The 27,199-nt window shown below is 41.2% G+C and overlaps 5 protein-coding genes across 14 annotated transcripts; 3 read left to right on the forward strand and 2 right to left on the reverse strand.

Annotated features, from left to right (window-relative positions):
- The first annotated feature begins 89 nt into the window (after positions 1-89).
- Positions 90-3,638, forward strand: LOC143907989 (uncharacterized). The gene is made up of 4 exons (XM_077425172.1): positions 90-709; positions 806-916; positions 1,019-1,282; positions 1,377-3,638. The coding sequence occupies exons 1-4, from the start codon at positions 490-492 to the stop codon at positions 1,571-1,573; spliced, it is 792 nt and encodes a 263-aa protein (XP_077281298.1). The 5' UTR covers positions 90-489; the 3' UTR covers positions 1,574-3,638.
- A 132-nt stretch (positions 3,639-3,770) lies between these two features.
- On the reverse strand, positions 3,771-6,249 carry LOC143907988 (radial spoke head 1 homolog). 2 transcript variants are annotated; one of them, XM_077425171.1, is made up of 4 exons: positions 6,047-6,249; positions 5,668-5,887; positions 5,141-5,367; positions 3,771-4,706 (listed from the first exon to the last, which is right to left on the reverse strand). In XM_077425171.1, exons 1-4 carry the CDS (start codon positions 6,110-6,112, stop codon positions 4,518-4,520), a joined length of 702 nt encoding a protein of 233 aa, XP_077281297.1. In that variant the 5' UTR covers positions 6,113-6,249; the 3' UTR covers positions 3,771-4,517. The 2 variants fall into 2 exon arrangements, with proteins under 2 accessions (XP_077281297.1, XP_077281296.1); XM_077425170.1 differs by having other exon boundaries at positions 4,609-4,993.
- A 126-nt stretch (positions 6,250-6,375) lies between these two features.
- On the reverse strand, positions 6,376-14,173 carry LOC143907987 (uncharacterized). 5 transcript variants are annotated; one of them, XR_013260017.1, is made up of 7 exons: positions 14,049-14,173; positions 13,828-13,956; positions 13,376-13,611; positions 12,904-13,278; positions 12,618-12,812; positions 8,582-8,775; positions 6,376-6,686 (listed from the first exon to the last, which is right to left on the reverse strand). XR_013260017.1 is itself a non-coding variant. In XM_077425168.1 (5 exons), exons 1-5 carry the CDS (start codon positions 13,866-13,868, stop codon positions 6,562-6,564), a joined length of 972 nt encoding a protein of 323 aa, XP_077281294.1. In that variant the 5' UTR covers positions 13,869-14,042; the 3' UTR covers positions 6,376-6,561. The 5 variants fall into 5 exon arrangements, 1 of the variants encoding a protein (XP_077281294.1); XR_013260019.1 differs by lacking the exons at positions 6,376-6,686; positions 8,582-8,775; positions 14,049-14,173 and adding exons at positions 9,870-10,006; positions 10,277-10,490; positions 10,571-10,880 and having other exon boundaries at positions 13,828-14,042; XR_013260018.1 differs by lacking the exons at positions 6,376-6,686; positions 8,582-8,775; positions 14,049-14,173 and adding exons at positions 9,870-10,006; positions 10,145-10,490; positions 10,571-10,880 and having other exon boundaries at positions 13,828-14,042.
- On the forward strand, positions 9,846-12,619 carry LOC143907990 (uncharacterized). 2 transcript variants are annotated; one of them, XM_077425173.1, is made up of 4 exons: positions 9,846-9,988; positions 11,219-11,550; positions 11,743-11,999; positions 12,074-12,619. In XM_077425173.1, the coding sequence occupies exons 2-4, from the start codon at positions 11,321-11,323 to the stop codon at positions 12,244-12,246; spliced, it is 660 nt and encodes a 219-aa protein (XP_077281299.1). In that variant the 5' UTR covers positions 9,846-9,988; positions 11,219-11,320; the 3' UTR covers positions 12,247-12,619. The 2 variants fall into 2 exon arrangements, with proteins under 2 accessions (XP_077281299.1, XP_077281300.1); XM_077425174.1 differs by lacking the exon at positions 9,846-9,988 and adding an exon at positions 10,667-10,684.
- A 147-nt stretch (positions 14,174-14,320) lies between the features above and the next one.
- Positions 14,321-26,779, forward strand: LOC143907978 (uncharacterized). 4 transcript variants are annotated; one of them, XM_077425151.1, is made up of 19 exons: positions 14,321-14,704; positions 15,031-15,097; positions 15,184-15,534; positions 15,989-16,069; positions 16,138-16,282; positions 16,403-16,867; positions 16,997-17,269; positions 17,335-17,543; positions 17,632-20,186; positions 20,452-21,742; positions 21,809-21,989; positions 22,172-22,375; positions 22,527-22,910; positions 22,989-23,309; positions 23,536-23,695; positions 23,782-24,265; positions 24,349-24,955; positions 25,158-25,548; positions 25,669-26,779. In XM_077425151.1, the coding sequence occupies exons 2-19, from the start codon at positions 15,064-15,066 to the stop codon at positions 25,966-25,968; spliced, it is 8,436 nt and encodes a 2,811-aa protein (XP_077281277.1). In that variant the 5' UTR covers positions 14,321-14,704; positions 15,031-15,063; the 3' UTR covers positions 25,969-26,779. The 4 variants fall into 4 exon arrangements, with proteins under 4 accessions (XP_077281277.1, XP_077281280.1, XP_077281279.1 ...); XM_077425154.1 differs by having other exon boundaries at positions 21,827-21,989; XM_077425153.1 differs by having other exon boundaries at positions 17,635-20,186.
- The last annotated feature ends 420 nt before the right edge of the window (positions 26,780-27,199 follow it).

The following is a 27,199-nucleotide window of genomic DNA, read 5'->3' on the forward strand; positions in this document are numbered from 1 at the left end:
CGGTGACCGACAGCTGACAGCTGACAGCTGACGCCGCGCCGCCCGCCGCGGGATTCGCGGGAATCGCGGGATACGGAAAATAGGAGAACGGCAACGGCAACGGAGATTAACGAAGACTCGCGAAGCGATAGCGCGACACGCTACGCGCTGCCTGCTGGCCTCGGCCTCGGGGTTTCTTCCTGGAACTTGGAACGCTCCCGGAAACTCGTCGTTTCCTTCTCGACTCGTAAATGTGAGCCACGATCCCCGCTCGGATCGACGAGAGAACGAAAGCTCGTGGATCGAGGATCGAGCTTCCCCTCGGCGGGAGGAGGCGAGGAGGAGCAACAACCTCTCGACGATTTTAGGTTATACAAGGGCCAGCGTTCGGCAATGTAAACAGCGACGGGCAACTCGGACCGGTGTCCTCGGATCTCAGTGGTCTCTCAGTCTGGTAACGCGGGCCTTACGTACTGGAACAGGACGGCAGCCGGTACCGTAAGGGAAGAGATGCCTCTGAGCTCGATAACTCGGGGCACGAGTGCCCCCGCGGCGACGGTGGAGAGCGTGAATCCTGGCGCGAGCACGAGCACGAGCACGCGGATAACGTCGACCTGCTGCACCCCGCCGCCGTCCTACCGCAACATCAACTTACCCCTAGGCCATCCCTCCACGTTGACCAACGAGCGTGGCGCGCCGCCCTCGTACGAAGAGGCGATAGATCCTAATGGTACGTCTTGGATCTTACTCGTATGCTCGTGTGTCCATATAGGTCCATAGGTCGAGAATACGCTACTTCGCTACTACCTTCCCGCACTGTTTTCAGCACCGCCGCCGTCCTACGATTCCCTGTTCGGTCGTATGAGAGAAGCCCGTAAAATATCCAAAGGCATATTCGATTTCTTAAAGAATATCGTAGTCCTGCTCCTAGGCACAAGTAAGTGCGTCTCTCGTCGTTGGTGGTAGGCGAAAGTGAAATACTTGTCTCTCAGAAATGTTTCAATAGCTGGGTGTAAAATGTGAAATCGGCATTTTCCAGTCGGGTGTACCATCATTCTCGGAGTGACGATAGTGGTACCAATTTGCATGATGGTGATCGGTGGACTGTATCTTTACGATTGTCCACAGGGTGAATACATTCCCGTATACTTGTTGGTAGGCGGTGGATTCGGAGTATTTAAGCAATTGTTAACTTTGTCAGCCAGAGTGCGGCAACGCCAAGAGGAAAGAGACGAAGAAAGGATCAGACAATCGCCTACGCAGACTCTGATCAATTGTTTTATGCTGGGATGGTTCATTATTGGTAGTTATTTCGGTTATTTCTGTCACGTTGTGTCAATCGACAATAACGTCTGTTTGGGACAGCGTTACGTTACAAATCTGTCTTCGTGTTACAGGTTCTATGTGGGTATACAAGGAATACGAGCCAAACTATGATCCAGCGTTGGGAAAGTATTGCAATAAGACGCTATATTTATTCGCCTTTTGGCTGATTACGTCGGTCTACGTATGCATGGGTATTATAACTGCCGGTCTGTGCAGCATCTCCGTAGCTAGCATTGCGTTTCAGAGACCACCGTCGGACTTGATGTGAAATAGCGTTGTTCAGCCGCTTCGTGTCCGCGCCTCCGAAATGACAATGGCGCGCATCTAGGATGTTCCGCCGTAGTTCCGACGTAGTCAGGACGGTATTTATCGAATGAGGAGAAATCCTTGTTATCTACGCGCCTCGTTCTTGTATAAACCTATCGAGACATCGACGATCGGAGGTTGAAATACTGAAAGCTCCAACTTGTACGTAGATCCGAATACGCGGATACGTACCGTATAGGAGAAAGAGAAATCTCATTTATATAGAGCGCGCAAAAATTTCGTCCACGTTTACGTACCTGAGATGCTTAAACGACTATTTCGAAGAAAATCGTTGGCACGTTAAACGCACACCAGATATACTCGCGCGGACGCGTCCGCGCGCGACATCGAGCGAGATCGTGTAAATGACTTCTAACTTGCGGTCGCGCAACGTTTGCAACGATGCGCGAACGAGCGCGGTAGTTGATCGACGCGTCGACTTTGTCGCGAGATTTCCGATGCCGTAAATACATCGGAAATCAATACAGTTCAGTTGCGCGTCTCTCTTGACAAGCCTCTCGACGAAAGAGCCGAGACGAGAGGCCAGAGAAAGAGCAGAGTCGCTTCGGCCGGATCAAGGGCTGTGCGTATCGCGTATCGCGTCGCGTTATTCGCGAATTTTTTTTATCTTGTGCCAAGTGGACGCCAAGTCGCGGACCAAAGTATTTTGCTATCGCGATGTTGCTCGCGCTAAAGCGTCAGCGCGTCACGGATTCTATAAACTCGATCCAACCGCCCTACGCTTAGCACAACAGCGTTGATAACGCTTTGCTACGACGGTCTAACATAATTCTACTATATAAACGTTAGTCGTTGCATCGTTCTCTCGCTAACACTTTTTAATCTGTGTTAAGCACTTTGTGAACTTTATGGATTCGACTGTAGTACGCACTCCGTTTACTCGTGACTCGTAACTTGATGTTGAAAGACTGCGATCTCTTACGCGACAATTTTATCTGTTTATTCGCCCTCTTCTCCGTCCTTTTACGTCTCTATAGATCTATATTTGACTCTCATGTCACACGACTTGACACGATTCGTTTTCTTACAAAGATAAAGTCGCGCGAAGCGATCAATTAGATGCGCGTATGCCCCTTTGAAACGTGTCTTTACCTTAAAAGCTGACAACTTAAAAAATGACGGTATTCGCCAGCATTGCTGGAGCTTGCTATCCCCGAAAAATCAGCACGCTCCGTCGAGTCGTGTAATATGACGTCATGACGACGTTGTGATTCGATTAAATGATATGTTATTATCAGATGTATTACGAAATATCGCTGTACATAACTTAATACTACTGTTCCTTCCACATTCGTTCAACTCTGTCAATTTTTCCCGACTGAAGTTTAGTCTTCCTCCCTCAGTCCTTATGTTTTGGAAACGTACGTATCCTCGGCATAAAACTAGGCGTAAGCTTAGGCGTAGACGTAGACGTAGCCATATAAACGTAGACGCAGGCACAGAGTATACGTGTGCCGTGTGCCTGTGTCGCAGTGGCGCGCCTCATGAACGTGCTTGTGTTGCGTAACGATTAACAATAACCGAGCTTGCGCTTTCAATTTTCCATTTAACATGTTGAAAAAATATGTATATAATTCCATCGCGATATATATATGTACACACAGCAGACACACACACACACACACACACACACACACATATGTATATGTATACATTAACGTCGCAGCATTCGACACTGCACCAACTCGAGATTGATTGTAAATAATGTATGACTCGAATATGCATGTACTCAAGTATATATATATATAATTGAGTATATACATACACATATAAATAAGTATATATATATATATATATATATATATATATATGTCAGTATGACTTGAGTATACATATATATAGCATTGTCAACCGTGCGCGAACACGGTATCTTGCATTTATTATATTATTACAATATAAACACGAGACTACGTTCCGACGATGTAATAGCATTCCTACGTTTTGCATGGCGTACACATGTACACACCGTCGTTGTTATAATTTCCTAAATAAAGCGCTTAAAAGCACGCTCTTTTTATTCCGTTTCGCATCACCTATGCAAAAAGTTAACATATCGTATATAATAATGCGAGGAATGTATACGGTACGTTACGACGCGCTCGCAAATCGATTGACCGACAGCTTGAGAATTAGCAATTTTCATTAATTTTATTACAATTTAAGGACTGTCGCGACGAGACGATGCTTCTCTCTCGTCGTAGCGTTCTTGGCGATAGTCCTCCTCCGGCGAATCCGAGTACTCCTCGGTCTTCGGCCAAACGTCATCCTCGCCCTTGCTGATTGAGGGTTCCGTTGACACCTACGCGAACGCGACGTCGTGTCAGGTTGAAACGTTTCGGGATATGCATTATACGTTATGGTTTTAATCCCGCCGGATACCGGTGATACGTGTCAGGGCAACGAGACGTAAACACGGTTTGAAAAGAAAGACGGCTACTCTATCCTGCCCGGATATCGTAATTCTATTAATGACTACGGAAACCCGCAGTCTGGCGACGCGCTAGAAATAGCGACCGGATACTCGCTAGTCCTCGTTAGTACAAAGCGGTCGATTAAAATTCATTTTACCGGAAGAATCTGTTTCCGCTTCCGATGACGCAGTCAACGTATTATAAGGAAATGCTACCCTCCCCCCCAGAGAAAGATAACCGGATATAGATTGCAAACTCCCGGTTATTCCGCGCTCTTCAATATTAATCCGTTTTTTTGAATGTCGCCTATCCGCGCAGAATGAGACAAATGTAGCCATGTGTCAGGCCGCGAGCTCTAAAATTCGTCTTCGCCCGCGATTACTTGACGGTTATCCGGAGAATCGACATCAGCATCGCGTATTAAAACAGGTCGCTTGAACGACAAGTATGATGCGATACTTGAAACGACGTGAGTTATCGAATATAAGTGACGATGACGATCGTGATTATAATTCTGATTACTTCCTCTCGCAGGGGCATTGCTTCCGGCGGCAATAACTCTGGGTTGTAAGGCGTGATACAACGCGCGCGCCACATCGGCCGAACACCCATCCTGCTCGGGGACCGTTCTTTCTTCAACTGACTTTTGTCATCATCGTTCTCCTGCATTATTATAATTTCGTTAAGATTGTAATTTCCGCTTACATTTGCCTATTTTTGGCAATATATATATATACGGTAAGGCGAACAAAGATGATTCTCTGGTGGAAGACAGTTCGCTGAAGATGGAATAAAATGGTATAAAAAAGAGAGAGAGAGAGAGAGACGAGAGAATTTTTTACTTCCGCAACCGTCCAAGTCGAACCATCAAACGTGGGATCTCTCACGTGTACATAATGACCGTGCTGCATGCATAGGTTGTCAAAGGTGAAGCAACCACGTCCGTACGGCTACATCATACGATATCTCTATTAATTATATAGATGTATATACTTGTTTGATCTAGGCTTCTTTCGTTCTATTTGAGATTTGTGATCTGGAGATATCCAGACAATTAATGCGCATCGCGCGTACTTTCCCGTTTCCGGATTTCGTACCAAGTTCAGCTTCCAGAAACCATGGAAACGGCAACGCGCGTGAATGAGCTGTCCGGGTCCTTCCATGCGGTCTTCCATCCACGTACCCATAAATGTCGTTCCTGTATCAGCGTACAGATACGTTCCCATACCATGGCGAAGGTCCTCCTTCCACGAGCCTTCGTAGACGTCATTCGTCGCGTAATGATAAGCTCCAAAGCCGTGTTTCGCGTCGCGTTTCCATTCCCCTAAGCAGATTAATTTCAGCTATATAACGGACGATCATTGCCGAGAGTCGATCAAAGTCAAATGCCATCGACGTCGATATCTTAGCGAAGATCTCGCGGATCGGTCGCGGGCCGAGCGCGCGCCGCGCACCCACCTCTCTCGAATTCCTGGCATGCTCTTAGCTTCTCTAAAATTTCTGACGTGCGACATAAAAATAATTGTATGAATATACATATGGACGTGTCAACGTGCCCACGTGCCTACGCGGTGATTTCCTCTCGAATCTGATTCGGATCCTATTTTTGTACATTCTTCCGTACCTTCGTATCGCGTTCCGTCAGGGTACCAAAAGATCCCTTGGCCGTATTTCTGTCCGTCTCTCCAATCACCGTTATATCGGGCACCGTTTTTGAAAACGTAGATACCTTTACCATGTCTGAGCCCGTTACAATATTGACCGACGTACACGTCGCCGTTTGGTAGCAAGGTCTTTCCGTCGCCGTGTCTCTCGCCATTCTCATTTCTCTCACCTTCGTAGACCTGCGGACGGTGAGTGCGAACGACGACACTATACCCAATGACGTTTTAACGTATTGAAGAAATTAGCGTACGGCTGTTGGAAGCCGCAATTTATTCCTACAAGTCTTAAATAAAGAGAGAAAGAGAGAATCAATACAATAATTTTGCTTAATTGCCTACCCCGAGTGGATCAGTTTCCAGCTCTCCGCGTTCATCCGGATTCGGGCTTGTTAACGATTTTTCCATTCTATTTTTCGTTGAATCTTGTCGCTCGTCTCACGTGATTTAATCAGTCGAAATCTCGATTGTTTACGCACCAATCGATCTTATACATTCCGCTGATTGTCCTTTATCGATTGCACGATATCTAACGTGCGTGCACGTATAACTCGTGTATAAAAAGATTCGGTATTTCGGCACAAGACTGTCATCTATCTTAAAGGAAAACAAGTCTGACAAGGATTCGTATCAAGAAGAACAATATATATCAAGAAATAAAATCCAAGATATATAACAAATTTGTAATTGTGATTTTATTGGCGTATATTCTTGCAAAATAGTCGACGGTGAAACCGAATATCGTCGCCGTAATTCACGGTGACTTGTCCGACACGTTCCGAACTATCGAGGCGGTTATCGATTATTTATAACTTTGTCGATGAACAATTAAATATAATAAAAGGAATTTCATCTCGTCATCGACCGGTGAGCAGACCGATCAACGCTTGCTTCTCCTTCTCCTTCTTGCGGACAGACTCCAGATTTCTTTGTTTCCAGGAGCTCTTGCGAAGTTTTATCGGACGCGATCCTACGTACCGGCCTGAAACAAACAAGCAATTAAATCGTCATATAGATCTTCTTAAATAAATGAATCTTTGTTTGAGACATTTTATTTTTATAACTCTATTATTTAAAAGAATAACTGAGTGTATATACCTAAACCTAAACCAAACACACTGTATTTATACATATCTTTTCTTTTTATATATAATATATAAAGAAAATCACACACAGATATCCGACAAGCAACAATTTTATTTTCGCAATCGGCGCTATTTGCAACAACGATGATACCGGAAATTCGAGCTCATTGGCTTAGCGGCAACAGGTGACAAGCGACGCGACGTTTTCCCACCAAGCTTACCTATATAAGTAAATATTCCAGGAAAAGAAAAATGAAGATAGAAATCGATTTCCCGTGGAATACAAAATATACGCTCATTCTCGTTCCTTCTTACTCCGAAATTTTTTAAAATCCGTCTTCTCTAAGACGACGTTTCTAGTCTATCAAATTCGAAATGGTCGACAAAAGTCTGCGATTTGTAAAAGATTCAAATAGATTACGAAAAGTTCAAATAATTAAAACCGAATAAAGCAGCTATAATCCTTCTCTCTTCTTTTTCTTTATCCGCTTCTTAGCTAATCAAGGAATAAAGAATGAAAGTCTACTCTAACATCCACTCAAAGTTACTCCATTTCGCAGAACTCATTCGCGTGTTTCCTTGTCATTTTTTTCCTTTCTCGTTTCACGTTACGGTTCGACGATTACAAAGGAAAAACGCGTCGAACGTTTTTCCCGTAGGGCAAAAAACCTGAAAGCATTTTGGAGTTATGGTCCAATCGTCCAATGGAAAGGCAAAAAGGCAAACGGAACCCTCTTGTAACGCCTCCGCCGTCGTCGATCGCCGTGTAAAGTTACTTGTTGACCGTACATAACATTTTTACAGTATCTACCTACTCCGTGTCTCCTTTATGCAAATAGCATTAAAGCGACTGAGAACGCTACAAAACCGGTGGTGAAAGAAAGCAGATCGTAGCTCGTGGTAACTCGTGTCGTGCTTGCAGTTGCATCGAAATCCCGAGATCGCGATGCGTTCGAGATAATATTTGCGGGGCCAAAAATATCCTTTCGGATAGCACCAGGCATCAATGAGAAATTCCGCCAAAGAGAACGCGTTACGTCCGAAGGGGCTCACGACCTCGGGCTCACGAACCTCGTTCTCTCGTTCTCTGGTTCTCTCTCGCGCGCTCCCGATCTCAATGATCTCGATCCCGATCCCGATCGCCCACGCGACAAATTCTTCGTTACTTTTGTGGCTTCTATACGAACTGGACGTGGGAATGAACGGAAATCCTCATTTAATCACGCTTTAAACCAAATCGCTCGTTGGATTCCGAATATGATATCACGCGAGTAAATATCCACGAGCAATGAAATTTATATTTGTCTTTCGTCCTAATAACGTCCGCGCGCGTTCCTGATAAAATTGCATGCTGCACGTGGCAGAAAAATCGTTACCGCACATGTTGCGTCTGGATTCCAGGATGCGAAATATCTCGTCACTCTTTTTGTTTCGAATTTCAAATTGATTCAGGCATTGCAAGTTGTAATATTGAGATTAAAATATAGCGGGGGAAAAAATGTTTGCGCGAGCAAAGAAAACCGGACACTCAAAGGTAGGATTCGTTTGAGTAAAAGCCGTCATTCGCAGTCGAGAGGAGAACGTAGGATCAGTTGTGTAAGTTAGATCAACGTATTGCGAGGTTGCACTGCGGGCCAGCGATTAGTTTCGGGCCCTGCGAGTACCTCAAGCAGTCATATATCCGTTCTATTGTTCATCATATCCAAAACTCCATCTCGTACATTAGTACATTACATCACGTATACGCGCACGCGATCGGACAAGTCTTCAATCTGGGCTTGCGTTTACTCACTCGTTTGTTCAAACTACTTGTTGCGCCCGTTTAGTTTCGCGAGATACTCCTTGCTACTTGCTAGACGTTCTCTTTCTCTCTCACTCTCTCTTTCTCCTGCCTAACGTATCTAGCCACAGCTAGGTTCTTTCTCCCCTTCAGTTCTCTCTTTCTTTTCCTTTGCTTTCCTTTTCTCTCGGTAACGTGATATAAACCTTGAACAAAAATCAAGAAAGAACCTTAAGATATTGACGAAGAAATTTACTAATGTCAATTACCTGCTTTATACCTGCGACATTCGCCAATGTTCTAGAATGTTACAAGAGACCTCGAGCGCTTACACGACGAGGGGGGCGCATCGCATTTTATGCTGCGCGACAAATCTTTCCGCGGAATCCCACGTATCGGCTCGTCCGCGACTACAGAAAGGCGTCGAAGATTGAGCGAATAACTTGCCAAATAAATATAAATAACGCTATTTTATAACGTTCCTCGGACGCTTGTTCGATCGCCTCTCACCATCAAGTCCGAAATATTTTAATGATTGGCGCAATCTGAAAGAATCGAGCTACGTAGACGACGTACGAGGCACGCTTTGTACGTCTTTTCCACCAACCCCCCCCCCCACCCCGTGGATTTGATTATCAGCCAATCGTTTTTAATTGTGCTAAATGTACTTCGAAACAGATTCGCTCGTGATTCTGTTCTCACACGCGATTCCATGCGCACCCCTATCAGGATAAACACGATTACCGCGCGTGTAAAGTTCAAGTATTCGCTTCGTTATAACTCGTTACGGCTATTACTAGCGTTTATTAAAGGAATATCCGAGATAACTGTAAATTGTATCTAAAAATTGCAACTTGATTCTTCATGTTACTCGTAACAGCGCTTATATGGCAGATACTTAAGTAAATCACATATGATCAATTCGGTATAGCGAAAATATCTGTATCTCTGACCCGTATCAAAATCATTCTGAAGTACGTCGTCTTATCCGCTGGAGAACGCCATCCAAGATAAAAAAAAAATCAAAAAAAATCACAATGATGACCGACGACGATGATGTAGTAGAAATAGTAACGATAAGTAAAAAGATAAAAGAAAAACAAAAGAGACGGCGAATAGTCGGATCGTACAGTCTACCCCCGAGATGTTCGATTGGCTGTCGCCAAAGAGAGTGGGGTATTATGAGAATTTGTAGTAGGAAGTAGGGGTTGTTGAATGAGTAGCGGAACGCTCAGCCTCCCGACCGCACTTGGTCGCATCCACCCCAACGAATAGTCGGCGAACCGTACGGCCGTACGGTTCCGTATTTGAGCCGCGAAACCGCCCCGTATTTGCTCCAAGAGAGTGTGTACCGAGAGAAAGTGTGGAAGCGTAAATCGAACGAACGAACGAACGATCGAGCGACAGCAGGTTCCGAAGGTACGTTCTCTTTCCAATCTAAAAAAAAATCAAAATTTTCTTAATCTATTTGTAAAGACAAATAGCACGGAGCGCGAGAAACATTCTTGTAAAACGCGATATCAATTTGGCACGTCCTTCTGCGAATTTCGCGTATCGAATTTTACGAAAAATTACCATATAACTTTGTTGTCGATATAGAATTTTCATAGCGGTTCCGCGTTACCGCGGTCAGAATCGTCTACGTGAGGAGCTGGAGCGATATCGCGATGGAAAAGAAAAGCGTCGAAATTGAACGACATCGTGTACCTCGTGTACGTCGTTACGGTCGCGTATTCTCATTACTGTCACGAAAATGCCGGTCGCACATCCGCGCGTCGGGGGGTACCCCTCGACCTTTTTTTACTCCACCTGGACGTAACGTGGAAGAATAACATCTTTCTCCTCCATAGGCTTTAACTTGTGTTGTCACGCCGTGTCGCACGGGTGTGCGCGACGGTGTGTGTATACGCGTAGCGTGGTGCTAAAATTAGAAGGAATGTTATATAAATAGTATCAGCCGTTGTAGAAATTTCGTGGGAGAGAAGAACGTAAACAGCATACCCGCTGTCGACAAAATCACCATTGTGGCGATGATTAATGTTCGCCAAGTAACAAACGGGTCTGCGAACTTTCGCTCACCCGTTGGTGTGCGTCGAGCGCGCGAGATGCACGATAGTAAGACTTTTTTCCACGTTCAACGCGTTCCTTGGCGTTCGTACTTCTGTACTATCCGTAAACATTCGCTTCGAAACGAATTCCTATATGGGCGATGTTACGATACACCGCTAAAACTGTGCCAACGTTCACGGGGGCGTTCCACGACGACGATGTGTTTGTCATCCATTTTTCACGAGTGTTGGAAACAAAATACCTAGAGAGAGAGAGAAAGCGAACGGCCTACAATAAATTATCCATTTCAAAAGCGAATAAAAAATATTCTCATATGAATAGATACATGTAAATAAATGCGAATAGATTCATCTATTTTAATACTCACCAAATGTTGCTTTTTACTTTCAAACTGTGTGGCTCAAATGCGTAGAATATAAATTTATTTGTCGGATTCTCACGCGATTAATTTTATAAACTCAATTGCACGCATAAGATTGATAAATGCGCGATATTTTATTTAAAAAAAAAATATATATATAATGCGACGTCTTTTATTAGATTCAAGTGTATCTCAGTTCATTAATTTTTTTTCTTTAGAGGAAACAAGGCTGCGTAAACTTGGTTAATGCAGCGACGTACGCGACGATAATTGGAAATTAATCGGACAACACGCTTAAATATTACGAATACGAGATTAGAATGGAAACAGTTTCCAGACTGCTTCTAGTATTGATATTGAACACATCGTGGGCACGTACCGGTTACGCGGCGCCACTATTAGATGGGAAGGACACTTGGAATCGCAATGGTTTTGCACCTACGATCAAGGCAGCTTGCTCCTCTGATGGACAGTGCTGGGGATGGTTACCGATATCGGAAATGTACGATGGCAACATTATTATACCGAAAGAAGACGGCGCGACCTCGAGGTACAAACATGCACGCGTCGCCACACGTAATGCATGTACATGTACTGTATATTTTTAACGATCGACAATCAGAGATCAGCCAAGCGAGAAGTTCCATCTAAAAAGGAACTTGTCGCGAGGTAATCAATTGTCTCAACAACATCATATTAGAATTAGATAATCGATCAGTGAATATTTTCTTGTACTCGGCAGATTGCAATTGCAATCTCGGCGCCACGTTGCAAGTCCGGTACCTGAATTTACGTTGAGATCATGGAAAGATGGTGTGTCAGAGGAGCCGGGACGGGAAATTCGAGCTTCTTTGCCAACAAGCAAGCTGATGCCTACGAAAATCACGAAGAAAGATGTATTCGTGTCTCGTAGCTGGGGTGCCGGAGGCATGCCTTTCTCAGTTTTATACATGAATCCGCATGGTCCGCGATCGAATCACGCTGTTGGAACAACATCGGGTAAGTGTTTAATGTGACGTTGACAAATTTTTTAAACACGTTTATAGAGTACGGATGTATATGTATATCAATAGCGTCTCAACGACAAGAATCGAGTGCGACGACCGAGAGTTCGACGTCGTTCGCGGAACATCCTAATTCGCGCATCGGTTCGCGAAACGGCCAATCCACCGTACAACCAAGAAAACAATATTGGACCATACCACAGCTGTTTATATCGTACGGCTGGGGTTCTTTTGGAAAATAAAACCAAGCAGCGGTGACGTACAATATTGAAGAATGTAATTAATATCATATGTGAGGAAAAATGAGACGTAAAGTGAGAGAAAAAAAGGGAGAGAGATTGACCTTCGCACGAGAAATAGCCAACAAATGCAGAATATTGTTAATTTTTGTTGCAATATTAATTAATTCTAATATTCAAGATTGTAGTTTTCATCTTCATTCTTCGTGCAGTATTTTTTTCATCAATCATTATACGGTGAGAGAGACGCGCAATATATTTTCTATTTAAATATATTGCGCGTTAAGCAAACGCTAGCACTCTTAAACTATAGAAAATATTTATATTATAATTGAAAAGAACATCGTAAAGGAATAAATATGTATTTGGCTCACCATTCATTTCCTTCATTGCCTTGATGAAATCTTGCGGGTCTTTAAAGGACACAAATCCGAAGCCTTTGGTTTTATTTGTCCGTTTATCTCTAACCACTTTCGCTCTTTGAAAACTAGGATACTTCCCGAATACTCGCACCAGCATTTCGTCGGTGACGTCGTTCCCCAGATCCCCGCAAAATATCCTAAAATCATCTGCGCAACATATATAAATAGTATTATTTATAAATTTTTTACACGAAGGACCTACGTAAACCTTTTAAACAAACATATCGTTGTTACCAACCTTCGTCCCATTCCAACAAGGAAGGGTCTTCCCACGTCTGTCCACCGGCCGTCCTTATAATCTTCTTATTTTTCTTCCCTTTACCCTTAGGGTGACTTTCCTCCGCGCTAGCGTTAGCCATAATGGAGCTTGCTTTCCCTTGGCTGATAGCTAATTCAGCCGCTGTACTGACACCTTTAACCTTTGGCTTCTTTTTGCCCTCGTCTTCGGGGATCTTTGTGTTAATAATTTGTTCGATGATCTCTGGATGGATCATTGGCGCTGATGCGGAATCGTACGTTTTTGGTGTCGCGCTTAAACATGGATCCACCATATTTGACACGTATGGATTACTTATTTGTGCGGGCGAGGAGTACGTCGTAATAGGGACCGTACCTGTAACACGTGTCACGTGTAAACTGATAAAGTAAACTCTATTGTATCGCGTTTGTGTAAGGGTAAGACTGTAAAAAGTACAGCATATCGATCTTACCTTGTCGCGCTACTTGTTGAGGAATTAATATTGGCGGGGGCGGAGGAGGAGGCGGAGGTGGTGGCGGCGGTGGAAACCCGATCATCGGAGGAAACGCTAATGTCGCTGCCGCCGCGACCACCGTCGTGGTAGGTCCATGTTGCTCCAACTGCCTAGCGACCTGATTGTACGTGTTTGCACCGATCACCGGTCTTACAATCGGCGTCACAAGCTGCCCTCCTATCTCAGCTTCAAATCTGAAGTTTACATTTAACGAATTAAACCCTGCAAACACTTTGGAAACGATGAAATTTTTAATTTTACTTTCTCCATGTATCGTGTGCTTTGTTACATTATATCAAAATAGCATGCAGGAATATATTCGGAATACGCCGAATAATCGAACGAGGCTTGAATGAGATCTCGTAATGCCTCACAAAATCCGAGACGCGAAGATTACTCGTCATAAGTACCTGTTCATCTCATCTTCCATTTGTCGAAGTTTGTCATCCATATTTGCAAGCTAGTCGGATGCTTTTTTATACACGTGCGCAAGCGTCTCCCTGGACGCAGATTTACGATAAATAGAACGAATAAATTTCCTGTGAAGAAAAAGGTCTCGAATGATAATTATTTCGACGGCACTCCACGCTACTCCGAGTTCCGAGTCGCTTGTCGCTTAACCTAAACTGACCTAAACTAGTCGTCGTTCGCAGTCTGCAGAGCAGAGAGTCTGCTTCGCTAATGGCTCCCTCATACGGCGATACGTTACATTACGGATAGATTTTGGAGAACGCATGCGCACTGCGCACTCGCGCGAGACCGTGTAGTGTAGCCGCGCGCCGCGCGGCGTGTATTTACTAGAAGCTCTAGTAGTATTTATTGGTCGCGCCCATTTTGATTTCTCCGCGTAGCGTTGGCAGCAATGGCAGCTCGCAGTTTGGACAACATGTCCGGCTGTGTCTTCTCACGCACTAGTCTCGTTTGACTTTTAATGAAAGTTAGAGCCGAATTTACGAGATACGTTCACGTGTGTCGCGAAATTTAATTTGTAAAGTGCATTGACATCAATATCGTTAGGTGTATCATGCGTATCGATGATTTAGATCGCGATTCGCGGTAAATATCGTCTCCGATCAAAGACTGGCTAGCCTAAGAACGTGCATGTATGCTCTTGTCATTTGTGAAATTTTTTCATATATTTAATCTATTCACGTTTGCTCTATTCGTACATTAGATATGTACAAACGAACCTCTCTCTGTGTGTGTCAAATGTTATACAACACGAATACTTGATACGTTGCCTGATGTTTATAATTTTCTTACATTTACTTATTTTCCATAATTAAGGTAAGCACAAATAAACAATTGATTTTTTTTTGTTGCTTCACGTAGCAGACGTTTTGATCGCTGATAATAGTGAATAATTTTGTCTGTACCTTGCCTAAATTAAATTCTACGAAGCACACTATATATTTTGTATAAGCTCTCTAGTTTCAACGATATATATTTATTACTTGATACCGTTTGTCGTTCCTTTATCTTTGTAAACGTTGCACTGCAAAATAACATGCGCGTTCACCATTAGCTGTAATATTTTATATAAAGCGCTACTAATTATTTTCTATTACGTTTATGTGAGTCTGGTGAACTTATGCGAACGATGTGACACTTAGGTAACTGAAACTTTGGTTATCAAAACTGCATCAATGGCAGAGGAAGAAAGGATACCGTCTCTTCCAGGTAAGAAACATATCTCGTTCATATTTTATCATGGCATTTTGTTAGCCATTTCATTCTTCACTGAGCACGTTGCGTTATATTATTAGAAAAAGATGGCGCGGAGACTTTTCAATCAAAAGATACTTATGTTCCGGAGGAACCAACTCCGGACACCTCAATCTCCTTGTTGGATATACAAATGCCAGAAACACCAGATAGTACGAAAGGTCAAACGAGCGATGGTGATACATCGAGATTGGAGAGTCCGAAGCCGGTGAAACCGGTACTTGGGAAGGTTCAAGCGAAAAAACGGTTGATGGCATTTGCCAATCAGTTCAAAGCATTAGCCAAGTCTCAGGTTAAGCCAAACTTGTCTCAGCATTCCACTGGAGCTTTAAAGACAAAAGATAAGATTGTTCAAGATGATACGACGACAAATAAATCGAGAAAAAAGACAGGTGAGATACCATTGTATGTATATATATTTTATAGAATGTCTCGGAATTGTTTAATTTACCTTATATAATAATATGTATATTTGATACATTTTTTATTACGGTTTTACTTTGTCGTAAAAGGCCCGTAGATTATCAAAACTTTTTCATCTTTGCCGCGAAATATTTCGACGACGCAAAGTCGTCGATTTACATTCCTGTTTATCCCAAGACGGTATATGGGTTTCCCCAGATATTATTTATGTTACGTAAACTCGGGGCAGAAGGAATATTTCTTATAGACCTGTATATCTAATTCTAAGGTTAATATTTATAGTAGTGTCAAGTATTCGCAACTTTTTTTTTCTCCTCAATGAATGTTTATCCAATCAAGATGGATAGTTTGAAGATACAAGATTTATTAATCTCTGTGCTTCTAATTGGTAGTATAGAAATTATAATTTACAATTTTGTGTAGAGGAAAAAATTCTGGCTATTGAAGAAATTCGAAGGGAGGAATCTAAAAGTAAAAGGTTACTCGCGGAAGCTATGGCAGCAGGTATTGTACTTTTATACAGTTATGATTGTGTAAATCACAGATATTCAATGATAAAAACTCTTTTGTAGCAAGTATGGAAGACGAAAATCATCACGCTAGCAAGAATGCCGCTGGTTTATTTGAAAGCGCAAGACGTACGAAAGACAAAAGTAAACGCGAGAGAGTAAACGATGCGCGTAAAACGAAATCAATGGATCGAAAATATTCAGAAAGGTAATATTTTTAATAACATAAATATATATTTTTCCCAATTTTTATGTATAAATATATTTTTTTCACTATTCTTTCCTTTGATCTAATAAATATTAAACGGCTATTAATTACTTTTGGAAGGCATCGACATCGTGATAAAACTGATAAAGATAGTTCGAGTCAGGATGTTAAAGATCGAAATGAAAGTACGGAACGTTTTACGTCGCAAAAATCATCTAGAGAAAAGCCTAAGAAAGACAAAAAAAAGAAAGATGATAAAGATAAACGGGACAGTAATAAGACAGATACAAATCGTGACAAGAAAGGAGAAGGAAAAGATAAGAAAGAAAATGAAAAAGAAAAGCAAGAAGAGACGAAAGAAAGAACTGAAACAAAAAATAAGAAAGAAAAAGAGAGACGAAATGATGTGTCGGAAATGGAAGTAGAAGGCAAAGATAAAAAAGAGAAAGACAAAGACAAATGGAAAGAAAAGGTATTATTGAAAAGTAACTCATGGGCGGAAGTACGAAAATCTGGTTTAACTCTCGACGATATCATTCATCTTAGAAGACGTGATAATTCAGAACGAACAAATGTAAAAGCCAGGTACAGTATTGATAACAATTTTAGAAGTAAAACTTGAGATCTTACATATTTACGTTCTACGTGTAGCGCTATACATAATACATATCACGCTATATTGAATGCATATGTGTTGTATGTGATGTTTTTCAGATCAACGCAAGATTATACACGTTACCTCGAACAGATGTTAATGTTAAGTAATCATCGTTTAAAACGTCATTCGTTGACAGTTGAGGGACTTGATGGACCCAAAAAGTATCCACCCGAATCGATTAAGTTGACGAAACGAGCAAAGGGACTTCAGTTGTTATATTGTGAAAATCCGCGCACTTCTCTTCTGTTAAGCATCTCGCAACTTTTACGAGCCGTCACTCCTGAACGTCGCGAGAAGATACGAGAAATATGCGAAGCATCTTTACCACGGTATATCGTAATATCCATTTTATCCAAATCTTTCTTTACCTATCCCGGGAACTTTGTAATTGCAGGATTGATACAGAGGACACGGTGCAGCAAAAGCGAACGTGGTATCAACAAATAAATGCGACCAAGTGTCATAAAGATACTAGATGGCAGACGGCTGTACAGCTTCCCAAGTCGAAATGGGACAGTGAAGATGATGAAATATCGTCTGTCAGCGTAGCAAAAGAAGAAGTTGAAGAACCAGTAAATAAACCGCATGTTTCCGTAATTCAACGTAAGTGATTTTTGACAATAAAGATAATGCGTGTAGCATGGATGTTAAAATTTTTGGGATAATAATGATTCATCTTCTGTTTTAAAAGAAGAGAGATGTTCCACAACTTCTAGTGTAACGGATGAAGACAAAATCGATAACAACGCTGAAGGCATCAAAGAAGATAATAAATCCAGTGAAAAGACCATCGAAAATATAACGACGAATGATGAAGCATCGACGCCTTCTTTGTTACAACCTGCCGGAGATGAGAAGCTAGCTTCAGAATATGAACAATTTATGAAGATGGTATGCACTACAACCGACGTGACTGAAGAGTATTCTCCAAAGAAAAACCCTGTTAAATCTACTTCTCCACATAGTTATCATGAATTCGATATAGAATCTAATTTAGCTGAAGATAGCATAAACATGGAAATACCGTTGAACGACGAACCTGAAAGAGAAGCTAAAGAAACTCTAGAAGAATCGATAAAGAGTACAGAATGTGAGGAATCGACTCTGTCAACAGACTGTCAAATACAAGTTAATGAAGATACGATACAAATTGAACATACAAATAAAAATAATGAATCTGAGGACTCCAAATCAATACCGAGTGATTGGGAAAATGTTAGAATCAAAGTTGAACGATTGAGCGACGAAAATACTGAATCTAGAGAAGTGAAGAAAAAGAAGAAACAAAAGAAAATAGCGTCCAGCAGTGCGTCATCTAGTAGTACTATCTCCTCAGATTCAGAAAAGGAAAAGAAAAAAAGGAAACGCAAACGGAAAGTACGGAGTACGTCGTCTTCTTCCGATTCAGATAGCACGGACAGTAGTAGCAGTAGTAGCGACTCCAGTAGTTCGGAAGAAAGAAGGAAAAGAAAGCGGAAGAAGAAGAAGATTGAAAAGAAAAGGAAAAAAGGGAAACGCACTGCGCGAATAAAAAAAAAGCGAAAGAGAAAGATAAGCGCCGATTCCAACAGCAGTGATACAGATCGACGTACGAAGAAGAGAAAGAAGGCCAAGAAGAAGGCAGTAGAAGTCAAATCTATTAATAATGGAGATATGAGCAAGATAATATCAAAGTCTCCTGTAACAACTTCACCTTTGGATGGAACAAAGATACTACAGCCAGTGACATCGGTAAAAAAGATTAAAGAAGAAGCAGCAAGCGAAGATAGAAAGAGGTCCGATCAAGTTGCGTCAACGAAAAAAACTATCATTACTGATAGTGCACATGACAATGAATGCTTGAAGCAGAAAAAGGAAAGAACAGAAAATAAGTCTGACGAAAGTTTCATAGAACAATGGGAAATGGATTCTGTAATGCAACAAAACGATGGTGATACTTCAAGTCGAGATCATGCTGGAGAATTGGAAAAGACGGATGGCTCAGAGAAAGGTAAATATCGAAAGAAAAGAAAATATAGTCGAGATAATATTGAACATGACAAAGATAGATCATCTACGGTCAGTGAAGAGAGGATTTATGAAGAAAAAGCAAGATCGGATGAGGAAATTGAAACAAAAAGGAAGAAAAGAAGGGAAAAAGATATTAAAAGTAACGCCGAGTTTCTTGCAAATTGGGAAAGAAAGGGTATTACTCAACAACTACTGCACGAACAAAACGAAGCTAAGTATTTGAAAAAATTGGAAAAACAGAAAAAGGAGAAATGGGGAGAAACAGATTTTAACACGTTAAATGTACCATCCCTGACACAGCTCGAGAAAGAGGTATGTCAAAAGCAGCTTTTAGCGGATGAGTGGGAAATGGATAGTCTGGAAGCGATATCATTAACAGATCTAATTACAAGTAAACGAAAAAGCAGTCAGGGTTCTTCATTGAAGAAGGTAGAGAAAGAAGTTAGATATGATAAGAAAACCGATACCTATATTGCAATAGAAAAGGCAAGTGTAAGAGAAATGAAAAAGAAGCAGGAACGTTTGTGTGCGATAAGAATATGGGAGGAGGAGCAAGAAGAAGGTGAAAGAGAAGAGATGATGCTTCTGGAACAGAAGAGCAAGCAACGTAAAACAGACGATTGGGATATAGAGGAAGAATCTCTGTTTCGTAAAAATACCGAAGAAATGGAAGTTTGTAAGGTTAACGATATTGTCGCGATAGAAAAAGAGTGGACTAAAACGGATGAAGAAAAAAATGTCAAGGAAGACGCGACGAAATTAACTACGAAGCCAAGTAAACGAGTTAGAAAAAGTCGTTGGGACATGGGCTCTCAATCCGAAGAAAAACCAGAAGCTAAAGATGTATGGGAGGTAGATTATGCCGAATGGTCTAAGATTAACAAGCGCGAACAAGAATTTGAAAAAACAAAAAAAGGCGAACTTTTTACTACGGATTACTCAGAAAGTTCTAGTAAATCTGATCTGACAGATTTCTATCATAGAAAATCACAGAGTAGAGAATCATTGGAGAGATCATGGGCATCGGAAGAAGTGGCAATCAGACCTGTACAAGCAAAGAAAGATACACCAGTAAAACATTTAATTTCAAAAACAAATGAAGATCAGCTTGCATCCATCAAGGAGCATCAAACTAGAGATCAATTTAAAGGAATTTTGGAATCGGATGTAAAGTTTAAAGAGAAGACCTTGGAATTGTACAGTCCTAGTTCTCCAGCACTTTCTCAAAAGTCTCAGGTAGGTATTTTTATCTGAGTATTTTATCTTACCTAGGGAAACTATTCTATGAATGAAGAAAGAGACCTATTATTGAAAGCGAAATAATATCGATGAAAATATTTCCGATGAAATCTTCGTCAATAATTTTAATACAATTTCTTGGGCTAATATCCTTTTTGAATTTATTCTTTTCCGATAGTCTTGCTGAATGATAATCATCAATAGTAAGGGTGTACATTTAGATCTCTTATTTAAATAAGCATTTTTTTGTTTTTTTTTTTAGGATGTAGAAGTGTCTAATGAGAGCAGCTCTTGTACGTCTCTGCCTCGTGAGAAAAGAACGAAAGAGATGTTAATTACGGCAGACGAACTATCAATTCCTACATCTGGAATACCTCTACGATTAACAAAGCTGCGTGATACTAAACGTGCGTCAAATGAAAAGATAGAAAGTATTTTAAACAAAGTACAACTGGAGGATAAGGACTCTGCTAATAATTTTGACATTAAAACCGCTGATACGTTATTTGACGACATTTCAATTAACGAACCGTGTCTAAAAATACATACCTCAGAACATATGGATCTTTTTGAAGAGTATGGTTTAGAGAAACCATGTGATAAACAGCATGCCGCGAGTTCCACTGTAAGCTCAGCAACGCAGCACACGAAAGATGACGAAGCGACGGAAGGAAAGAATGCACTTAAACTCATTCCTAAGCAGCTCTTAATTCGTCGTACCAACGAACAAGTGAAACAGAAACGTATCTTAGAAACACCGTTACAGGATCCTGCTCAACATGCAGCGGCCCTATTAACAATACAAAAGAAGTTGTTGGAGTCACACGCATTAAAGAATGATGTCATAGAATATCCGACCGAACAAGCGGATCATTTCGAACAGAGATATGGCACAGCGAGTAATAGCGGAACCGATAACACGTTATTAGATACAACTGAATTTTCCGTGGTTTCCAAATCGTCAGTAATAGCGACACGGCAATCGAGATCCCCGGCATCGGAGAAGGCTGTCTCTATTCGATCTGAACAATCTGAAAACTACGACAGAGAGAGCAAGAACGATGACATAAAAAAATATAAGACTAACCGAAGCGATACTAATGTCCCGTCGGGCGTACGATCTCCCATCCGGGAACACAGGAAGAGAAGTCCTAGCAAGAAAGAAAGTGAGAAACGATATTCGCATGATAAGGACAAGAAGGAAAGGAAATCTGACGATACAGAGAAATCTGACAGAAGGGACACCAGAAGTTTCAAAGCAGATTTTGCAGATAGAAGAAGATCGAGCCCTTCGGGACGAGGAAGAAGAAGGAGGAGCGGAAGCCCGTCTTACGTCTCGTGGGAACGACAAGGAAGCGGAAGTGGAAGTCCCGGTCATAGTTGGAGCAGAAGTCGTAGTAAAAGTCCAAAGAAGAAGGACGAACCTACTACCAGTACGCGAGACAGAGATAAAAAAAGAGATAGATATGACGATGAGCGATCAGGCAGATCGAGAACGGATGAAAGAAAAGAAAGATACACACGATCTCCACCACGCTTTAGTTACAACGAAGGTAAAAACAAAAAGTTATAACGATTGTTTCTCTGTACATAAACAGTTTTACTCTCTATAGTGTTAGATATTAATCTATTTATAGATAACTTTAAAAAGCATGGACCTTCCAAGAGCACGCGTGATGACTGGGGTAGAAGAAGACATGACAATGCGGATAGAGATCACGAGAAGGATACCAGATCGTATGACCCAATGGAGATTTTGAGGGAAAGAACAATAGAATCTGACAAGTATAGAGATAATAGGTATTGTTATAAAATATTGAATATCATATTTATGGGTCTGAACTTTTCATGTATCACTTGCATTCGCTAACAGCTTGTTACGAAGACGACAATAGGACTTGAGAGCGTTGTGTACTGTATTTTTACAATTATGTTATACACAATAAGATTGAGATTATGTGCATATGATAAATGTTGTTTAGATTTCACACAGAAGAATTGGATCATACGTTTTGGCAATACGAAAACAGCGGTATTTTACGAGATGGTAACGAATCCATAGATTCGTACATCGTTGGACAGGATTTGCCTCCTGAATATGATAATCGGTCGTATTATAGAGAGGGAAGTCAGGAAAGGGATATGATACAATCTTTGCCTCAATCGCAGTCAAAATACAGGAAAAGGTATTTACAAATATTTTGCATATATTATAAGTAGATTTGACCAAGTGTAATCCATGTAAACGTGAAATGTATAATTTTATCTATACAAACAGTTGGTTGAAGCATCTAATGTTTTCTGTCAAAAATTTTAATTAAAAAATTATTCAAACAGATCTAATGCAAGAAGGGAACGACAGTGGGAAAAAGACAAAGACCCTTCGGATTCGGACCGTCATGGGCACCTAGGACACAGATTACGAAATCGAACACCACCGCGATCGAGGTATTCGCCTGTGCGTCAAGCTCCAGAACGATTTCGACGAAAATCCAGATCACGCTCGAGATCTTGGTCACCACTAAGATCGCGAACACGATCTAGATCGAGATCGAGATCGCGTTCTAGATCGACGTCAAGGTCAAGACTGAGGATGAGATCGCAATCGAGATCGAGAAGCAGATCTCCGTTCGATGTAAGATCGAGAGGAAAATCTACTTCTGTGTCAAGATTGAGAAGCCCGGAACATGCATTCAGAATGTCTGACGTGCGATCTTCCAGGTAGAATTCGATTCACGTTGCATAAACTTTCCTGTATCTGTGATAAAAAAAAAATCCATGGTCAATTTTTGAATATAGATCTCCTTCGCCCGGAAGGGATAGGCTAAATGAAATGGGAAGGGAAAGGAAGGACGATGACGAAAACAAAAAGTTTAACGTGTGTGGCGAAAGAGGTAGACGCATAGAAACTATTATTCAGACAGGAATTGTGCCGGGAACGAGCATTATGGACTCAGAAATGGGTATTGCGAATGTGGACCCAGCTATTACGAACTTCCAATATTCAAGCGAAATTGAAGGCGGAAATGAATATTATTATACAGAGAATAATTTGACTTATCCTCCTTGTATAGACGAGTCGTCTACGAGTTCCCCGAAACGTTTATCTCTTGATGATAGGTAAGGATTTGCACTGTAAGGGCCCTCACTACACCCATTTCCTTATATATATATATATATATATATATATATATATATATATATATTGTTTCAACAGAATTCTATTCTTAATTTGTTATTCTATTTTATTTTTTATATTTGTGTTACTCTCTATAAAACTAATCATTCGGGATAATCAGCTACAATAAGCACTATGCAATGACCACGTCTAATGTATTCTTTACAGATTAGAATTAGAATTAGGTATTAAAAAACAACACAACAAGGATTCCACTGTTGCTTCAGAATATTCTAATTTCAACCCCAATGTTGTCGCATATCCATCTCCTCCTCCTCCGCAACAGCAACAACAGATGATGTACAGACACCAGCCTACAGTTGTACAAGTATTTGACACTTGATATATCACTATATGTTTCTCGTCATTTATTAAAACGATCAAATTTACATATTATTCCCTATGCTTTTTAAGGTTGGAAATGTCTTACAAGTGGTCCCTGCTGATTTCAATGGAGTACAATCGGCACGTCGGGAAGTGCCCGCTGTAGCCGCGCCTCCGCCTGTGCGATCCGGATCCAGTCAAGTGGTTCGCGTAGGTAACGTCCTTCAAGTAGTACCCACATCATTAGATTGGAGTAGCAGCAACAGCGGCGGTGGCGGCGGCGGTCAATCTTCGTCGACTGCAGATCAATCAAGTGGGGTTTTGTATTCCTCAGCAGTCCCGGCACTCTCGCCCTTGGCACCTTCGGTTCCTATGTCTGTACCTGTCCCCGTCCCGGTTCCATTGCCCGTCGTGCCACCAGCCTTACCCGCCGCGACGAATACCCTCGCTCCCGTCGCGACTATGTCATCCGCTGCTCCACTGCCACTGTCATTGCCAGTACCAGTCCCCGTGCCAGTCCCGATTCTCCCCGCGACACCAACAGCGTTCCCAACAGCGAGGAATGAGCCACAAAGTATGTATATATGATAAGTTTGTCATGACTTTTACCATCTCGAAAATTTCATGATTCAACGAACGAATATCCTCGCGTTGCAGAGATAGTTCAGCCCGTATACAATTACGAAGCTATACTCGAGACACGCCGTAAGGAACGAGAAGAGCGTAAACGGTTACGCGAGTTACGCAGGAAGGAGAAGGAACGCAGGAGAATAGAGAGGGTTAATCGACGAGCTCTGCGGTTATTGGAAAAGAGCACGACATCACGACAACCGAGTGGGGTTTTATTAGATCACCGCAAAGGTGCGATTGTGGATCCATCAGTTTTGAAAGCATTGAAAGAAGGAGAAGAACAAACTGAATCTTCATCAGCTAATCCCTTAAAAGAGGAAGAGGAGGCAACAACATCGTTTAAAGAAGAAGACGAGGACGCCGCCGCGGACGAAGAAGAGGATGATGATGAAGACGAGGCCGAGGCTGAGGGGGAAGATGATGAGGAAGAGGAAGAAGAAGCGGAAGATGAGGACGAGGATGATGACGATGATGAGAAACCATTACAAATGATTAATCAGCGAATTGAAGTCGACGAAGCGACAACAACGTCCGCTGATGCGAACAAAGATCAAGTGGAAATCGAAACTAAAAAGGAATGGCCGGAGTTACCACCTCCGCCGTTAAAAGGCATTTTGGTTGTACCAGGATTTAGGTTTGTCGATATTAGAGTTTAATCATCTTGGAAATATTACATAATTTTGTTACATTTTGTCGGTATTGATATTTATTAAGAATTGAGCAAATTGTATTTTATGCAATCTCAGAAAAAAAAGGACTTGCGAGTTATCTCAAGATTCAATATACTATATCTAGTTTGCACCGTGTGCGTCATCGAATAAACGATGTTGTTTCAGGAGAGACGCGATGCCCAATGGCAACTTGAACGATTCATCAGATGCGGACGACAACATCAAAGACGATAGCGACAAAGATGAAGAGATAGATAAGAATAATGAATGCGACAGAGACGCGGAGCCTGATGCAAAATCTGGTAAATCAAGTGCAGCAAAATTGAAAAAGACAAAGAAAAACAAAAAGTCCGTTCAATTCGCTGATGGCATAAAACCTGGCGAGGGAACCAGTCCCAGCGGTGGCGAAGGCGACATGCCTTCACCGCCTCCTCCCAAGGGAATAGGTTTCCGCGATGGACTCGGGGATTTGAGAAGGGACAAGATTTACAGCTCACGAAAGAATAGAAAGCAGGAGAAGAGAACGAGACCACCAAAGACAAAGAAAAAAGTCAAGGTATGCGATTGTTTTCTCTTATTGGAGGAAAAAAAAAAGTTTAGAAAAAGAGGCTCAGATTCAAGAGATATTTTTTAGTTGCATTATGTAAAATATGTTTTCTTTTTTACATTTTTACAGGTAAAGATAATCAAGTTGAAGAAACCACGCATTACTCCATTGACAGCCATGATGATGGACGACTCCGACGAAATGGACGACCGTTCGCCACCCCCGCCGCCTCCCGGTTCCCCACCGCCACCTCATCTCTGGCCCAGTTATCTTTCGATCTATAATACAACGGTTCGAGCAGTTGAACAACCGCAAACCACAACTACAACCTTGACATCTGTTCAAGCTCCACCACCGCCGACTCCGTTGCCTCTTCTAATTCCGCCTCCTCCGCTGAATTATACTATCCAACCTTGCAGTAAATCTTAAGCTATAGCCTTACTCGCGATATCGGTTTTGTAAATTTTTTGGAGCGAGTCAATTTTTTTCTTCTCACGAAACATATAATCTGTGCACGGGAAATCACATTGAAGTAAGAATGAGAAGAACTGTACATTGTCTCGAAATTGAGACTTCAATAATGATAAAGTGAAAATGATGGAAGATGTCGGAAAATATATACTAATAATTGATGTTGTAAATATCCTCGCAATATAATTGTTTTTTTTTTTCCGACCAAGAAATCGTGATCTTAAGCTGATAAATCTTGCGTCCATTGCGTCCGTAACTTTTAATAACTTCATGTTAATAATCTATTTCGTATATCATCGATATCGAGAATCGTCGAATAGAATGTCTCTGAACTGATGGTTCATTCTACCGAAAAGATTTATTAATCAGAAAAATAATCTAGTAGCAAAAAGAAAGTAAAAATGTTTGCATCTTTACATCATATGTTACTAATGATGCTCTTGAAACGAAATTAATGACACGTGACCATTAAAGATCTTTAAGATTCTAATTTTCCCAAGTCATTTTTCTCAAAAACTCAAATAAAAGTATGATAAAATTTTATTTATTTTGCTGCAAGGAATTTTTCAATTCCATTATTAGTTCCGAGACACTCTGCATTGGAGGATCGCAATGGCAATGGATATAAAATGTAATTACGATTATTGTCGATAACGTCGTGTCAATACAATTTGTTATTATAAGTAAGAATATATTCGAAAAACTGCAATGTATGTACATTGTATTATATATTAACTTGTCACAAATACATGTGACTCATTTAAAATTAGATCCCATTCTTTTCTTAGTTTAAAAACATATAACACCTTAATATATGTTGATAAAATATACAAAAACGTAATCTGATTTTAAGAATAGTAGTCACGTATTACTTGACTTTCTCCTGATATATGATGCATCGTAATTATCCTAATGCCTTGAAAGTAAAAATTTCAAAGTATTTTGCACGTCGTATAAAAGAGCTCTCATTAGATGATGTCAGATATTAACTTATAGTTATTATTATCGTATATGCTACGTCACTCAAACAATATCCATTTAGAGATAAAGACCAGGCTTTATAATTCCATTCCTGGATTCTACGAGTCTATAACTGGATATTTAAAATTAAATTTTTATTTTTCTGAAGAATCATTAAATGCGCAGCCGATTTACTCATCACTGCTGTACTTGTTCAAAAATGCATATC

The sequence above is a fragment of the Temnothorax americanus genome, unplaced genomic scaffold, assembly GCF_048541705.1.
Source record: "Temnothorax americanus isolate GAGA-0224 unplaced genomic scaffold, ASM4854170v1 Scaffold9, whole genome shotgun sequence".
Classification (NCBI taxonomy): Eukaryota; Metazoa; Arthropoda; class Insecta; order Hymenoptera; family Formicidae; genus Temnothorax; species Temnothorax americanus.